This window comes from Ranitomeya variabilis, chromosome 5 (genome assembly GCF_051348905.1).
Source record: "Ranitomeya variabilis isolate aRanVar5 chromosome 5, aRanVar5.hap1, whole genome shotgun sequence".
Lineage (NCBI taxonomy): Eukaryota > Metazoa > Chordata > Amphibia > Anura > Dendrobatidae > Ranitomeya > Ranitomeya variabilis.
The window spans coordinates 421,799,151-421,817,062 of NC_135236.1; the positions used below are offsets into that span (position 1 = coordinate 421,799,151).

General features: G+C 44.6%; 1 protein-coding gene across 4 annotated transcripts in view; it reads right to left on the reverse strand.

Annotated features, from left to right (window-relative positions):
- CPSF6 (cleavage and polyadenylation specific factor 6) overlaps positions 1-17,912 on the reverse strand; it is a 77,477-nt gene that overhangs the window by 16,582 nt on the left and 42,983 nt on the right. For 2 of the 4 annotated variants that reach the window (XM_077265248.1, XM_077265246.1), the window contains exons 6-9: positions 9,791-10,277; positions 9,604-9,719; positions 7,251-7,404; positions 6,639-6,829 (exon numbers count right to left, since the gene is read on the reverse strand). In XM_077265248.1, coding sequence (XP_077121363.1) covers positions 6,643-6,829; positions 7,251-7,404; positions 9,604-9,719; positions 9,791-10,277 — 944 coding nt within the window. In that variant the 3' untranslated portion in view covers positions 6,639-6,642. Of the gene's footprint in view, positions 1-6,638; positions 6,833-7,250; positions 7,405-9,603; positions 9,720-9,790; positions 10,278-17,912 lie in introns of all 4 variants that reach the window. The other 2 variants (XM_077265247.1, XM_077265245.1) reach the window with 1 other exon arrangement.

Below are 17,912 nucleotides of genomic sequence, written 5' to 3' on the forward strand. Positions count from 1 at the left end.
GGGTACCAACCGCACATAATCTGCTTACTTCCCGCATGGTGTGCACAGCCCCGTGCGGGAAGTAAGCAGATCAATGCACTCCTAGGTGTGCGGAATCCCCGCAATTCCGCATCTTTAATGAACATGTTGCTTTTTTTTCCCGCGATGCGATTTTTTCGCGGAAAAAAATGCAACATTTGCACAAAAAATGCGGAATACACTGTAAATAATAGGAGGCATATGTTAGCGTTTTTTTTCGGGTATTTATCACGTTTTTATAGCGAAAAAAACGTGAAAAATACTGAACGTGTGCACATGGCCTCAAGGGAACCTGTCACCTCGTTTTGCCACTATAAGATGCAGCCACTGCCTTTTGGGGCTTATCTACAGCATTCTATAATGCTGAAGATAAGCCCCAAAAGGCATTGGCCACATCTTATATCAGTAAAACAAGGTGACAGATTCCCTTTAAAAAAAAAAAAAATGACACAATTTTCCGAGACCTGTAGTCTACATTTTTCATGATCTGGGGTTGGGCTAGAGCTTATTTTGTATGTGCCGAGCTGACGTTTTCATTGATAGCATTTTGGTGTAGATACAATCTTTTGATTGCCCATTATTCCATTTTATTGCAATGTGCCAGCGACCAAAAAACCATAATTCTTTTTTCTCGTTACACCGTTTAGCAATTGGGTTAATGCTTTTCTCATATTGATAGATCGGGCAATTCTGAACGCGGCGATACCAAACGTGTAGATTTGATTTTTTTATATTATTTTGAATGGAGCGAAAGGGGGGTGATTTGAACTTTTATTTTTTCTTATATTTAAAAAAATTTTTTTTTGTTTTCGCATGCTTCAATAGTGTTTATGGGAGACCAGAAGCTGCAGTTGTCCAATTGCCTCTGCTACCACAGACAATGAACGGATCGCCTGTGTGTAACAGAAATGCTCACTTGCTCTGGGCGCCGATCACTGGGCGACGCTCATACCAATCTGGCAATGACAACCATAGAGGTCTGCTGGAGACCTCTGATTGTCATGCCGACCCATCAGTGACCCACGATCACATGACGTAGTCACCAATGGGAGGGATTTTTGACGCGCTTCCGGTAAGTGAGGTTAAATGCTGCTGTCAGAGCTTGATACAACATTTAACAGGTTAACAACACCTGTTCGAAACAGATAACATGTGCCGGGAAAGATGTGGGCTTAGCGCTGAAGCCCACAAAAGGAGGAATTCTGATGAGGGCGTATTATTGTGCCCAATGTCAGAAAGGAGTTAAAGATGTTGTCTTGGATTTTAACATAGATGGTCAATGCTTGGAATAGGTCATAAATGTCAGTGACGCCTGCCGATCAGCTGTTCCTGGAACTAATGGCGGCCAGACTTCTCAGTTACGTTGCTGCACAGCACAGCTCAATCAACGGAATTGGTGGGCTGCACTACGTACTGGCTGCACATCCACCCCTTATTTATTTGAATGGGGGTCGGATACGCAGTACCCAGCTGCGGCCACCACCATACAGCTGACAACTTTCACACCCCCACCAATCATGCATAGACAACCTATCCTAAGGATAGACAGTCTATTTGAAAGTCTCGGACAATCCCTTTAAACATTGGTGAAGTGGGCACTGTTGGAAAAAGGGGATAACTGCCGAATTATGACTGAGCAACTGGAGCTTGAGCAGGAGCTGTGTCTGTGTAGGGAGAGTGGCAAGGTTAAAATGGTTTGTGAGGTGGGAAGCTTGGTGGCGACACAGGAGATTTATCAAAGATTGCTGTTCAGGTGCAGGGAGAGCTGCAATTCACCTCACTGTACGTTGGACCGTACAATACAAGCACTTTTTACCATTTACCTTTCGAGTCTCCCCATTTCCTCATAGACTAAGCTTGGGAGCAGGGCCCTCACTCCTCTTGGTATCTGTTTATGTGTTACTCTGTAATGTTTGACATTGTTTGCACATGTCCCTTATGAACTGTAAATCGCTGCAGAATATGTTGGCGCTATAAAAATATTTTAATTCAGTAGTTGCTGCTACACCATGAAATCTCCGCCCCTGCCTCCTCCATTTCTCAGAATTAAAGTGTGTAATCAGTTACTCTTGTTCTCCTTTCTGTGTAAGAGGATCAACCACTTCCTACCCTCCAGCATTTATTTGTTTCCTCTTTTTTTCTTGTGCAGGAGGTGGTAAAAGAATAGCCACCACACATGTGCTCACATCTGTTTCTACTCCCCCGTGGCTGCTCACCTCTGCTTCAGGGGGAATACCGGAGCAGCGCGTCACAGAGGGAGGAGCCAGCGGCTGTAACTGTGCCCGTTGCTAAAGAGAAATTAATATTCACTGCGCTGGCAATGAATATTAATTTCTCTTATAGCACACAGTTACATCCACAGCCTTCCAGCACACATCCTACTTACCTTCTCTGCGAGCCCTCGCTGCATCTCATTCCGGCACCAGCAGCTCTTCCTGCTGAGCGATCACAAGTCCCCAGCTCATTAAGGTAATGAATATTCACTCCTCTACTACCATAGGAGTGGAGTGAATATAGTGAATTAATGAGTGGGGACACGTGATTGCTCGATCGGAAGAACTGCTGGCGCCGGAACAAGATGCAGTGAGGGCGCGCAGAGAAGGTAAGTAGGATGTGTTTTTTGTTTTTAATAAGAACCATGCATACAAGGATAGGGGATAAGGAGCCATGCAAACAAGGACGGGGGATGGGGAGCCATGCATACAAGGACAGGGATGAGGGAGCCATGCACACAAGGACAGGGATGAGGGGACAATGCATACCCGGCTTATACTCAAGTCAATAAGTTTTCCCAGTTTTTCGTTGCAAAATTATGTGCCTCGGCTTAAACTCGGGTCGACTTTTACTCGAGTACTTACGGTACTTAATTTACTCTGCATATAACATTATAGTAATCATAGCTTTACAACAAAAACCTCCCACATACAGCTTTGTCTAGGAAATTTACAATTTGGGGCTTCATAGAATTCTTCTGCAGCATGGACCATTTTACGTGAGAATTCTAATTTCCATTTACATACTAGAGACTAAAATAAAATTACATAGTAGGTGCCCCATGCGGTATTAAATCTGTTACCTCAGTTCAGCTATCCTTGTGCAACAATATCAAAGTCATATTTTGGTCTCTTGTGTTAGCATTAAATGTAGTGAATAAAATATTAAATTGTTTTATTTTATTCAATATATTTCATTGTCGTCCTTTTGAGTGACATTTTTCAGAACTTAAAGGCATCAATTACTAAATTTACCAAGTATATCAAGAATGATTTTATTGAAGCTTGATCAAATAACTTTCAAGCTGTATAAACTATCTGTATGTGAAATTTATACCTATTAGTGTGCTTTATTTTTTGGTAGCTATAGGACAAAAGGCACCATATTTTTTGAGCAACACAGTGCTCAGAATATGCTACTCTTTAAAGGAATCTATCAGCAGGTTTTTACTACCCTGTTTGAGAGCAGCATTATGTAGGGGCAGAGACTCCATTTCCAGATGTAATTCACTTGCTGTAATTTTGATAAAATCACTTTTATCTGCCTTTGATCTACCAGTTCGCTGAAAGCGAGTTTTGTTTAACCCCACCAATAGCAAATTTTTGCTCATGTACAGTGTACACAGAAATCTGCCAATCAGTGGAGGCGGTGGGATTATATAGAGCTCATGAATATGGAGGACTACCTGGCTGCAGGTTTGCTAGTACTCTAATAAAATCACTATTTTATAAGCAGGACATTATCAAAACTACAGCAAGCAGCCCAGCAAAGGACCTCGCAGGAATCAGGGTCTCTAACCCTACATCATTTTGCCAGATTAGGTTGCAAAAACCTGGAGACAGATTCCTTCTAAACACGATAGCATAGTATAATTACATGCCAGCTTTAACAATAGTCAAAAAAATATTACTTACATTAATGGGAATGATTTTGATGACCAGCATAGTTTGTAACAATGAAACGGAGACTAAATTTCACCATGTGCAAGTAGTAGATTCTCTAATCTGACCTGTCCATCACCACGTTAAGGCCCCTTTACACATTAGATACCCATTAGACAAACGATTTGTCTGACAGCTACCTTCAACCCTAAACATCCTGGAAGGCTCAGCAGAGCCCTCCTGTGCTCTCCAAGAGAAAGACATCTCTAAGGAGCACTAAATGATTGCCTGTTGAAATTCAACAGGCCAGATGCTTTTCTCCCCAGATACCTGTCAGCAGAGACTTGGCCCCTGGCGGTGGTTACAAGAAAACAGCATTATATGCTGCATGAGTGGATCTACCTTCGGGCTGCGTGTACACATCTATGTATTGTATGCAAGGAAGCCACAATAGCCAAAGGAAAATGCAATAATATAGATACGTTTTGCTAAAAAATAGATTACTAGCCCAACTTGAGAAGAAAATGCAATTTGTATAGGAATTTTGTGTGTCAAAGGGCATAATTACGTAGTAAAGTTAAGCAAAATATTTCAAAGTGTGCTTGATTTTATTAGAAGCCTAGAGAGATATGTAGACACACTGATCATACTAATCCACTTTAAAGGGCTTGTCCAGGGAAGATAAATCTCTCTAAAAGATCGGTGGAAGCCCAACTGCTGGGACGTGCTCTAACTGGCACAACGAGACACTTCTATCCCCAATTAGAACGGATCTGTGCATGTTCGACCCCCCAACTCACGCATTCTTTTGTAAAAAGATGAGAGCATCGCTCTTCAATCCCATAGTGCATTAAAGAGCTACGGTAGAGCATCTGTAAAATATTACAAATATCTATATGTATAAATATTATATTGTAAGGCAATGTATTCACCTTTCCCAAAGATTAAAGGGGTACTCGGGAATAATTTTTTTTACCTCCGATCTACGTTACTTCAGAAACTATGAAGTCTTACATCCACAGAGAACTATTCAGTGTGATGGCGACACAGCTGCTGAATAATCCCCTCCCTTCTGGGACGTTAGGTCAAACATGGAAGGCTGTGGTCTGGTCCTGGTTATTAACACAAGCCAAGCGTCCTCCTGAAAACCACTCCTTCGAAGCAGTCACATAGTAAGGGACATGGCTTATTGTGCTTGCAATGAGAAAATGGGATTCTGTGCTCTGCCTGTCCGACCACCATAATATCTGCCTGTGACTAATTCATAGCTGTGAAGGCAGAGCTTCCCTACAAGCACCTGTGCAGAGGCAGCATGCGTTGGTACGGCACCGCTCTCCCTCTCTCAGTAGTCCTCCTATATCACACATCTGACAAGCCTGAGGGCTGTGCAAACTAAGAAGAACTGCTGGGTTATGTGTCTGATAGTCAATATCAGTAATGAACGCTGAAGGAACCATTTTGAGGCTATACACAGGCTGGGGAGGCATGTGTGATGCACCAAGACTACTTAGGGAGGGAGAGCAGTATTACTGACAGGACTAGACTATGGGCAGACAGAAGCTGCCTCTTCATGAGAAGGAGGATCTGACCTAACAGTTATAACAGCAGGCAGATATAATGGGGGTCAAGCACAGACTCACGCTCACTCAGGGCGTTAGGCTACTTTCACACTAGCGTCGGACGACGCACGACGAATTGCGTCGTTGCGACGTACCGACGCTAGCATTAAATGCGCCGCACAACGGGGGCAGCGGATGCTGTTTTTCAACGCATCCGCTGCCCTATTGTGAGGTGCGGGGAGGCGGAGTTCCGGCCGTGCATGCGCGGTCGGAAAAGATGGGAACGACGCACCAAAAAACGTTACAAGCAACGTTTTTTGGTGGCGACGGTCCGACGCAACTGTCGCACGACGGTTGCGACGTGTGGCAATGCGTCGCACATGCAAGTCAATGGAGAAAAAAGGCATCCTGCAAGCACTTTTGCAGGATGCGTTTTTTCTACAAAACGACGCATAGCAACGTGCAGTGCACGACGCTAGTGTGAAAGTAGCCTTACTTGCATACAAGTATAAGTCACACCCCTTATACGCAATTATATGGAAGGTTATTTGGAGGTTGGCTAGTAATAAAAGCCAGGAAAAGACCATGCCCCTTGATCTGTGACATAACGTCTCAGATGGGAAGGAGAGCACTCAGCAGTTGCATCTCAATCACTCTGAATAGTTTTGAAAAACAAACTAAATTATTGAAAAATAATAAGGTTTGGATATAAGTCTTCACACTTTATGAAGTTACATCCATACAATTACAGTTTTTTTTAATTCCTTTAAATGAAGGCTGTCTACACCAAATTATGTTGCCACTAGGAGCTTTAGGTGCCAAACTCATTTAGAAATGGCAGAAAATCAGATTACGGTAGCTGACAACAGGAATGACTCCTCTGTTTTAGTATGTTATTTGTTGTTATCCCTTTTTCATGACATTACTAAATACTGTATGCCATCCCAGTTATCCCCAGCATTAATCTGAAGGACACAGAACACTTGCCAAGTGTTCTTTTCTGAGCAGGAATTCTTATATTTCCTTCAAAATTGCAAAAACGAACCTAAAAAAATTACAAGTTTAATACACAATTTCCCTTACTTACCAAAACACCAATGTTTTAGAATGATTGGGGTTTTCTTTATTTAAACAATCGGAGACTTGTTCTGCAGAGCCTATATCCTCCAGCCTAAAATATACCCACCTGCTTAGCGATGACGATACTCTCTCTCTCTGTCTCTTTCTCTATCACGATCACGCTCCCGATCGCGATGCCTTTCTCGTTCACGACTTCTTTCCCGGTAATAGTCATCATGGCGATCTCTGCTGCGCGATTTGTGACGCCTGCTTTTTTCTCGTGACCTACTGTGGTCCCTTTCTCTTGAACGCTCACGTCTTCTAAAGGAAATACTCAATTAATTTCCCTTAAAACTAACAACATTCTCTCCCATTACTAAGCAGTCTTTCCCAAAATATACATTAAAAATATACTCTAGAAGCAGCTCTCCACTACAAGGAATGCTATTAATTTTTTTAAAGTCTCAGATGATCTTCACATTAAGGAAGCTTAGGCATGTTATGCCATTAATTGCTCTCTTCCTCAATACTGAAAAAGTCTTACTAGATGAAGTTATTATGCAGCCTTTTGTATTCAGCCATGTTTTGGCAAATAGACACTAGGAGAGAAGAAAACCATTCCTTAATACCCAATGCAGGGAATAAAAATTTACAATTATAAAGCTCATCGTAAATTAGGATTTACTTTTGTTAACTTCTACACTAAGAAGCATACACGAATGAAGACAAAGCACATTACCTAGACCCTGAACCATAGGATTTTGATTCAATTCCATGAAGACAATCCTGTAGAGAACTTATCAGTACTTTGCAGCGATCATCAGCAGAAACTTTGGATTGCTTAATTAAAGAAATGGCGGTTACCAAAGTCTCTATTGCACTTCCATAGTCACCTACACAAAAAAAAAATATATATATTACAAAACAGGAACAAGAAAACAGTGTATCCTACCAGCTTACTTTATCACATTAAAAGTTGCATAGGCCAGTTTAAATTCACCAATCAAGGCAAAAATGTGATGTAGCAGACATAAAATGTACGTAAACTGATCACATTAGTAAGGCCTAATCTCATACCAACAAGCCTTCTAGTACATAAGGGCTTATTAGAGCTCATGCAGCATTCTACAAGTGGTAGGGGCTGGGACATGGCAACTTCACAACGAGCAGCGGCGTTCACTACGCCATAATCTTACTCCGCCATGACTGCAGTAGGATTTGGGGCGAGATGCATAAGGAGGAGCATGCCACTTGTGCAATGCTCCCGATTCATTCATTCAAAGTGTAACCGTTATTTTAATTTTCATTTCATAAATCAATAGTGCACTTGAAAATAAGCAGCTTTACAGTATATCTTATCACAAAAATTTGAGATTCGATGTAGACAGGAGGAGCTAAAAGCAAAGCTCCTCCTTACATAGAATTGTATCAGCAACAGCCGCCTATCTCAGGAATGGGATAGTCTGTCTCCATTGAATACAGATTTTTACCTCAGAATTGAGAATTTTGATCATGACTGATCACCTCTGGCAGGGAAAGAAGCAGATTTCTGTGAGAAGATATATTATAAAACTGCTTATTTTCACATGCACTATTGAGTTTGGAAATAAAAATTAAAACCACCATTACATTTTAAAGAATCATGAGCAAAGGACGTGCACCTCCTTATCCATCTCACCACAAATCCAACTCCAGAATTTGACGAGCTGGGCAAAAATGTAGCTGGGCAAAAATAGGAGAATGCTGAAAGTTCAACATTTCCATGCACCCTCAAGTTGTGCCAACACGTTGTAACGTTTCTTAGCTTTTTTACGCCAGAGCACTGGCATAAAAGCTTACATGAATCAGGCCTTTAGAATTTGGGCCTGTAAAAGTCTAAATAAAGTACTTTAAATATACCTGACTTTTTGCTAAAATCTAAAACACAAGCATGGGCTTCTACAGGTCATTACAAGTTCATAGACACCAAACATGTCTAGGCTTTTTTTACCCTTAGCATCACCATTTTTCGTGATCTCGGGTTGAGAGAGGGCTTTTTGCTTGCCGAGCTGACGTTTTTAATGATACCGTTTTGGTGCAGATATGATCTTTTAATCGCTCGTTATTGCATTTTAATGCAATGTCGCAGCGACCAAAAAAAACCTAATTCTGGCGTTTTGACTTTCTCGCTACGCCGTTTAGCAATCAGGTCCTTTCTTTATTGATAGATCGGGCGTTTCTGAACATGGTGATACCAAATGTGTGTATGTTTGATTCTTTTTAATTGTTTTATTTTGAATGGGGTGAAAGGGGGAGTGATTTGAACTGTTTGTTGTTTTTTTTTTTAATTTTTTACTTTTGGCATGCTTCAATAGTTGCCATGGGAGACTAGAAGCTGCCATAACTCAATCGGCTCTGTTACATACAGGCGATGTATAGATCACCTGCACGTAGCAAAATTAATCACATGCTATGAGCGCCAACCACCAGGCGGTGCTCATAGCAATCCAGCAGTGACAACCATAGAGGTTTCCAGGAGACCTCTGGTTGTCATGCTGACCCATCGGTGACCCGCGGTCATGTGACACGGGCGCTGATGGAGGAGGTAATGACGCGCTTCCTGCGCGTGCATGTTAAATGTTGCTGTCAAGAGTTTGACAGCGGCATTTAACATGTTAACAGCCGTGGGTAGATCGCGATTCTACCTGCGGCTATTAGGGGCACGTCAGCTGTCATGTGCCGAAAAAGATGCAGGCTCATCACCGGAGCCCGCACCAAATAGGGGGAGTTAAGGGGGTTAAAGGGGGCTGTGCAATAACAGTAAATAGCATTAGCATATACACTGTGCAAGCACAAATGCTCACATTTTTACATACTTATTATGCTAACCTTCTGCAGCTTACAGATGGTACAGTGGTGTGTGGAAAACAGAAATCTCACTATTACTACAACCTGGTTGCGCTTCTCACACAACTTCTAAATTTAACCATTAAGGAAAATGACTGTTACTTTGCAATCCTAAAGGCATATATGGCAAATCAATCTAAATCAATAAAATTAGTTACATAGTAAGGATGCTTGGAATTTTATTTTTTTTAAATGATTTAACATACCAGCACTGGCATCAGACACTGCTCTTGAAATCGCACTGCTTGAAATCGCCCTGTTTCGATTCATTATTTCTTCAAATTCTGCTTCACTTAATGGAGTTCTGACAGAATCCATGTCCCTATAAGAAATAAATAATTAACGTAGGCTAAATTAAAAAAAGACAATAGGATTGTTAAATATTTAACTTACCTTCCTGGTGGCCCATATTCTACTCTGTCATATGGAGGGGGTCGACCATATGGGTCTGATGATGGTGGTCCTCTATTATCTGATGTAGGCATACCAGCATTTCCCGGAGGTGGAAAGAAGTTTGGATTCACATGTGGAGCTGGAGGTGGTCCACCTGGTGGTGGGCCTGGTAAGTGAGGGGGTGGTCCAAGTGCCATTGGAGGACCTGGAAGGCGCGGAGGAAATGGACCAGGAGGAGGTGGTGGACCTTGTTGAGGTGGTGGTGGACCAGGTGGAGGGCCATAGACAGGGGGTGGTGGACCTGGAGGGAGAGGAACTAGGGGTGGTTGACCATATGGTTGTCCTGGAAATAGCACTGGGGGAGGAGGGCGTTCACCCCTATGTGGAGGTCCAGTTAAAGGGGGAGGAAGTGGTTGTCCTGGTGGAGGGGGACCAAGTGGCCCGGGAGGACCAGGTGGACACATAGGTGGCCTTGGAGGAGTCATGCCTGAAATGAAAACATATTTAACAAATTCTTAGGAGTCCAGTATTAAATAAGTGTAGCATATCCTTACAGTATATCAAGTAAACCTTTCAAATCTTTACAGCAATAATGGACAATTGTCAACATTATTGGAACCCCTAGTAAGCACACTATATAAAATTGTCCAATCTTTTATGCAGAAAAACACCACATCATACTGTGCTTTTATCCATTAAAATTCCTGCTTCCATAATGGAAACTTCCAGAACTGAAGGTGCTCGTATCATACCAGGCCAATATTTCGCAGGGGAGATCCCTCGAAGCACAAAAAAAAGGTCTCAAAAGAGGTGCCGAGTGTATTACAGAAGTGGGACACGCAAGAACTTGATCAAGGCGACACCTGCCCCGACAAACCTGATGCACTCTACACAACTTATGTACGCCACTGCATTATAATAAATAATCTCTTTATATAGCGCCAACATATTCCGCAGCGCTTTACAGCTTGCACACACATCATCGCTGTCCCCAATGGGGCTCACAATCTAAATTCCCTATCAGTATGTCTTCGTCTCAGTATAAAATTTACATACTAGTAGATCAATTCCAAAATGGGGTCACTTGTGGGGAAGTTTCCACTGCTTAGGCACATTAGGGGTTTTCCAAACGTGACATGACACCCGCACACCATTCCATCAAATTCTGCACTCCAAAATGTCACTCCTTCCCTTCTGAGCCCTGCCATGCACACAAAAAGTGGTTTTCCTTCACATATGGGGTATCAGCGTGCTCAGGAGAAGATGCACAACAGATTTGGGGGTTTATTTTCTCCAGTTACCCTTGTGAAAACAAAAAAATTGGGGGATAAAAGATACATTTTGTGAAAAATTATTTTTATATTCACAACTTAATGTTATAATTTTCTACAAAGCACCTGGGGGTTCAAGGTCCTCACCACAAACCTGTGAATCGTTCTCTTTCCGGAATGGGGACGATTACCCCCAAACTGTGGATGGAGGCGATGGATGCAAAAGAAACCCGGGACCAAGGCGGGGTCTTTTGGAGGGCGGGATTAGAAGAATCGATCCCAGGGCCAGGAAACTAATTCTATTTTGTATCCTGAAGATACAACCTCCCTGACCCATGCGTCCTCCACCGAGTCGAGACAGGAGACAGACATCATGACGTCATGCCGAGGTAGATCTTCCAGGTCTAGACCAGGTGGATCTACCTCGGGTGTAGCGGGAGCGCCAAGAAAGTGTGGGCCTAAAGGAGACCTTCTTCCTATCCCGGAGAGCCTGCGGCCTCTGCTGTTGGGAGAAGGACTCTGCCGCCACAAAACAACGAAAGGGCCGAAAGGACCAAAACTGCCGCTTCGGAAGAGGACGGCGAGGTTTGGACTGGGGGAGAAGGGAGCTTGTACCCCCGGTGGCATCCTTAATAATTTGGTCCAACTTAGAACCGAAAAGACGTGATCCTTGAAAAGGCAGGCTGGTGAGGGACTTTGATGTCAAGTCCGCCTGCCAAGCCTTAAGCCAAACAGTTCGCTGGATAGCAACATTACTGGACGCCTGAGCTGCGCAAGACGCAGCATCCAGGGAGGCAGAAACCAAATACTCCCCTGCGTGAGAAATCTGGTTGGCGAGATACGCCAGCTGTTCTGGTTGAGCTCCGGCCAGAATGCCCTAACTGAGTTGTTTGGCCCATTTGGCTGCGGACTTTGAAACCCAAGTGGCAGCGAAGGCCAGACAAAGTCGACGCAGCCGTTTCAAAAGATGACCTTGCAAAGGATTCTATAATTCTGTCATTAGAATCCTTCAAAGACGCTCCATCAGTAAGCGGGAGGACCGTGTTGGTAGACAGTCTAAAAACTGGTGGGTCCACGGAGGGAGAAGCTGTCCAGTTGGCATTAAAAAGAACCTGTCACCCCCCCTCAGGTGTTTGTAACTAAAAGAGCCACCTTGTGCAGCACAAATGCTGCATTCTGACAAGGTGGCTCTTTTAGTTATGATGCCTGCACACGCTGAAATAATCACTTATAAAATGTGCCCCCTCTCACCCTGAAATCGCCAGGGAGGCGGGTCTTTCCTTTATAATCAGACGCAGCACAGCCGTCACTCCAGGCCTGTGCGCGTCGCCTCCTCTTGCTTTATTATCGCCCCCGGCGCCAGCGCATTAAGTTTTTTTTCGGGCGTGCGCAGTTGCGCTGCCCTTTCTACTTACAGCGCAGGCGCCGGGACGATAATGAAGCAAGAGGAGGCGGGGCCCGGCACGCACAGGCCTGGAGTGACGGCTGTGCTGCGTCTGATTAGAAAGGAAAGACCCGCCTCCCTGGCGATTTTCAGGGTAAGAGGGGGCATATTTTATAAGTGATTATTTCAGCGTGTGCAGGCATCATAACTAAAAGAGCAGCACAAATGCTGCATTCTGACAAGGTGGCTCTTTCAGTTACAAACGCCTGAGGGGGGTGACAGGTTCTTTTTAAGTTCAGTAGAAATGGGATTTAACACACCAAGGCGCTTCCCTCTTTAAAAGCGTCTGGTCGGATTCTGCCTTTCCCTGGGTAGAATCTCCACAAATTTGGAATCAGGAGCAAAGACCTTGGAAGGAGGTTTACACCATCTAAACAAAACCGCCTGATCCGCAGGTTCCGTAGAGTTATCTTTGATGCCAAAGGTCTGATTGATTGCCCCCAATGAGACTCTGAACCATATCCCTCATGTTAGCGATTTGGTCAGAATCCAGCTCCAAAACGTCCTCTGATGGAGCGTCCGAAAACGCCTAGCCTGACTCGGGAGAGGAGGATCTGGAAGAAGCAGACCGCTGAGGCAGACCGGGGGGCGAGATGGAAGGGGAAGAGGACTCAGACCAGCGCTCCTGTCTGGATCTTTTGCAGCCTGTGTTGGAAGGCCCAGACGGAGCTTCATGCGACCCGCTGGCTACAGCGGGAGTCTGCGGGGCAACCTATCAATTACGGACACCAGGGTCTGAGACACCCTGGTGAGATCTGCCACAGATTGTGACAGCGAGGAAGCCCACCCTGGGATAGGGGTCTCGCTCTCACATGGGACAGAAGGGGGCTTTTGGGCGGTGGGTACAGTGGGGTTTCTGCAGTCCTGGCAGAAGGGAGAGGACTGACCTGAGGGAAGCCTGCATTTACAGGAAGAGCATACAAAGTGTCTGACTACGGCAGAAGAAGAGGAAGAGGAGGAAGCAGGACGACGAGGACGTTCTCCCTTAGAATTAGACATGATGAGCAGACCCACTACACTATGTTTCAAATTATTATGCAAATGATATTTTTCTCGGATTTTCGTAAATGGTCGGTCCAAATGAGTCAGTCTAATGAAAGTCATCACCCTTTAGAGTATACATCGAATTTTATTGAAGAAACCTCCCAATAATAACAGCATAATCTCCAAAGTGAATACAACCTCAAAATGCACTGTTCCAAATTATTAGGCACAGTAGAATTTCTAGACATTTGATATGTTTTAAAGAACTGAAAATGCTCATTTGTGGAATTTGCAGCATTAAGAGGACACATTCACTGAACAAAAAAGCTACGGTATTTAACTCCAAAACATCCTAACAGGCCAAGTTACATGTTAACATAGGACACCTTTCTTTGATATCACCTTCACAATTCTTGCATCCATTGAACTTGTGAGTTTTTGGATAGTTTCTGCTTGTATTTCTTTGCATAAAGTCAGAATAGCCTCCCAGAGATGCTGTTTTGATGTGAACTGCCTCCCACCCCCATAGATCTTTTGCTTGATGATACTCCAAAGGTTCTCTATAGGGTTGAGGACAGGGGAAGATGGTGGCAACACCATGAGTTTATCTCCTTTTATGGCCATAGCAGCCAATGACTCAGAGGTATTCTTTGCAGCATGAGATGGTGCATTGTCATGCATGAAGATGATTTTGCTCCTCAAGGCATGTTTCTGCTTTTTATACCATGGAAGAAAGTTGTTAGTCAGAAACTCTATATACTTTGCAGAGATCATTTTCACATCTTCAGGAACTTTAAAGGGCCCTACCAGCTGTTTCCCCATGATTCCATCCCAAAACATGACTCCTCCACATCCTTGCTGACGTTGCAGCCTTGTTAGGACATGGTGGCCATCCACCAATCATCCACTACTCCATCCATCTGGACCATCCAGGGTTGCTTGACACTCATCAGTAAACAAGACTGTTTGAAAATTAGTCTTCATGTATGTCTGGGCCCACTACAACCGTTTCTGCTTGTGAACACTGTTTAGGGGTGGCAGAATAGTAGGTTTATGAACCAAAGCAAGCCTTTGAAGGATCCTACACCTTGAGGTTCGAGGGACTCCAGAGGCATCAGCGGCTTCAAATATCTGTTTGCTGGTTTGTAATGGCTTTTTAGCAGCTACCCTCTTTATCCGATGAACTTGCCTGGCAGAAACCTTCCTCATTATGCCTTTATCAGCACGAACACGACTGTGCTCAGATTCAGCCACAAATCTCTTAACACTAAGATGATCACGCTTAAATTTTCAAGAAATATCTAATGTTTTCATCCCTTGACCAAGGCATTGCACTATTTGATGCTTTTCGGCAGCAGAGAGATCCTTTTTCTTTCCCATGTTACTTGAAAACTGTGGCCTGCTTAATAATGTGGAACATCATTTTTAAGTAGTTTTCCTTTAATTAGAATCACCTGGAAAACTAATTATCACATGTGTTTAAGATTGATTTCAGTGATCCATTGAGACCTGAGACACAATGCCATCCATGAGTTTATTTGAAAAACAAAACAATTAAATCGTTTTGACACTTAAATCCAATTTGTATAATAACTTGGAACACAGTGTAAGTGATGCCAGCAGGTTAGGGGACAGCAAAATGCAGAGCAGAACTACTCACAGTACTGTGCTTTCAGATTCAGTGTCCGGGTGCAGGGCTGGTGTGCAGGCAGAGGGTATGCCACAAGAAGGAGGCACAATCCAGCTGGGCAGTCCAGAAAGATGGCGGCGGCAAGAGGATGCCCAGGTCCAAGCAGGGAAAGCGCACGCTGAAAAGCCCACTCTTGAAAGCTGGAAGATGAAGGGGCGGGCAGAGCCCAAACGCCGTGTACATAGGCAGTAAGAGGAGGCTGGCTCCCTGGGGGCGGAGCTAACCGACAGGCGGGAGAAAAGCCCGCTCGAAGAGCAGGAAGAAGGGGCGGAGCCAACGCTGCAACTAGGCCAGAGAGAAGCCGGGACCTAATTTTGCAGCTGGTGCCCGCCGGAGCATGGGGGAGAGGCGACCGGGGGAACCCCCAATACCCCCGGAATCAAAGGGGGGGGGGGGGGGGAGAAAGAGGCCCAATTACTGAATACTGCAGCTAGACCCCAGAGAAGCTGGGACCTAGGCTACAGCAGATGCCTGCCCGAGTAAAAAAAAAAAAAAAAAAAGGCCGTCCAAAGATCTTGCGATGTGGGGCATCCGAGTCTCCTCCCTCCGACAGGCTCTGGGTGGGCGAGTGGGTGGGAGACAAAGGCAGGACCGGGTCCGGATCATGTCAACACGCTTCTGTGTTAGGGGCTGGGGTCCTGCCGAGTAGACATATGAGAATACGGGGTGGCAGTACACGCCGTACTCAGTCTCTTTGGGTGAGTACAGTTGTGAATTCACACTGTATCCCTCCGGGGTACCTGAAAGGTAACGACGCACACTGAGGTAGATATGGGTCTAGTGAAAGACCAGTGTCCACCTACTACTGACACTAAGCTAAGCTGATTATCACAAGGCCAGTCGGTGGGGTGTACACTGCAGAGGAGCTAAACTTTTTTGTGCATAGTGTCAGCCTCCAAGTGGCAACAGCATGCACCCATGGTTCCTGTGTCCCGCAGTGAAACGATAGAGAAAAATTGTTTATTTTTTTGGGGGATGGCCGCTGCGATATCCATCTGCGCACGCGCGGCATCCCGCGGCCATTTTCCTGAAGCCGCGGCCAGCAGAGCGCCGCTTCTGCACACGTGCGGCCAAAGGAAGATGGCCGCGCCCACCGATCACCAATGCAATAACGGACACCGCGCTCTTTGAAATCCCCTGGCAGAGGATTCGGGACCTTGGGCATGCGCACACCACTACGCCACCAACGGAAAACTACGCCAAATCTGGGTGAAGACACCACACCCATCTGACCAGACCAGCCTGATTGACAGGCGAAAACGGAGACTTTGCAAAGGTATTTCGGCAACTTAGGTGGGTAATAAACGCATAACAAACACACTAATGTTACGCCCACCTCTGCACCTATTTAACGCTATTTTTATCCCATCTTCCAAAAACGTGGTGACAGGTTCCCTTTAAAGATTTCCCCTGACCCACTTCTATTTATCACAGGATGCTGAAACTGCACATGTGTAATGATGTAAGTCTCTGTAGGTTTCTTACCAATTTGCAACACAGAGCTGATAACTGTCTTGATTTTACAGGTGCTGAAGTGGTATGAGGTTTAATAATGGACCCAGTGGAATACAGAGAAGTCATCAAGTTCCATTACTTGAAAGACCGCTCACCAAAGGAGACGTTCGATGAGATGAAAGAGGTTTATGGTGATGGTTCCCCATCACATGATGTAGTCAAGAACTGGAATCATCAATTCAAATGTGGTCGGACTTCAGTGCAAACGGCGCCAATTCCAGTGCAACCCCACTCTGCCATTGATGAGCGAGCGTGCTCGTTACTAAAGTTTTCCAAGCATGCTCGGGTGTTCTCAGAATATTTTGGCCGTGCTCGTAGATATTTGAGTCCCCGCAGAGACTGAAACAATCTCCGAGCACGCCCAAAATACTCGGAGATCACCCGAGCATGCTCGGAAAACTCAAGTAACGAGCACACTCGCTCATCACTAATGAACACACCATCCATCAAGTGGAGGTCACCATTTTGGAAAATCGCCGCGTAACCATTCGCCACTTAGCCAAAAATGTCAAGATTAGTTTGGGGTCTGTGGAAAAAAACATCTAAGACCATCTTCACATGCATAAGGTATCCGCTCGCTGGGTTCCCTGGCTGCTCACACCTTTCCAGGAGCAGGAACGAGTCGACTGCTCTCAGGTTCTATTGGCGTTGTGTCATGAAAAACAGAATGACTTTTTCAACAGACTGATTACACAGGATGAAAGCTAGGTCCATCACTATGATCCTAAGACTCAAGTCCAGTCGATGTAATGGAAGCATCACGACTCACTGCCTCCAAAGGAGGAACGTGCCCAACCCTTGGCAGGCAAGGTCATGCTCACAGTATTTTGGGACCAGCACGGAATAGTATTGGTTTTCCTAGCAAAGAGTACCAAGATCACTGGGGCATACTATGCTTCACTAGTGGGAGGCATTCAAAACCAAGAGACGTGGCATGCTCTCCAAAGGTGTCCACCTTCTGCAAGACAACGTACCAGTTCACAACTCACATGTTGCCCAAATGGAGCATGCTCCTGTGGCATAGCTTTTTAGATCAATAGAAGAATGTATTTCCAAGTAGAAATGAATAGGAAAATATTTCCAAGCGTTTTTTAGAAGGCTGTGTTGGCAAAGGTTGAGGAGGACCCCACTGCTTAAAGAAAGGCAGGAAACTGTCCAACTGTCTATAATCTTGACCTCTATTTCAAGAGTGGAAATCCAAATCAAATTTATATGAAA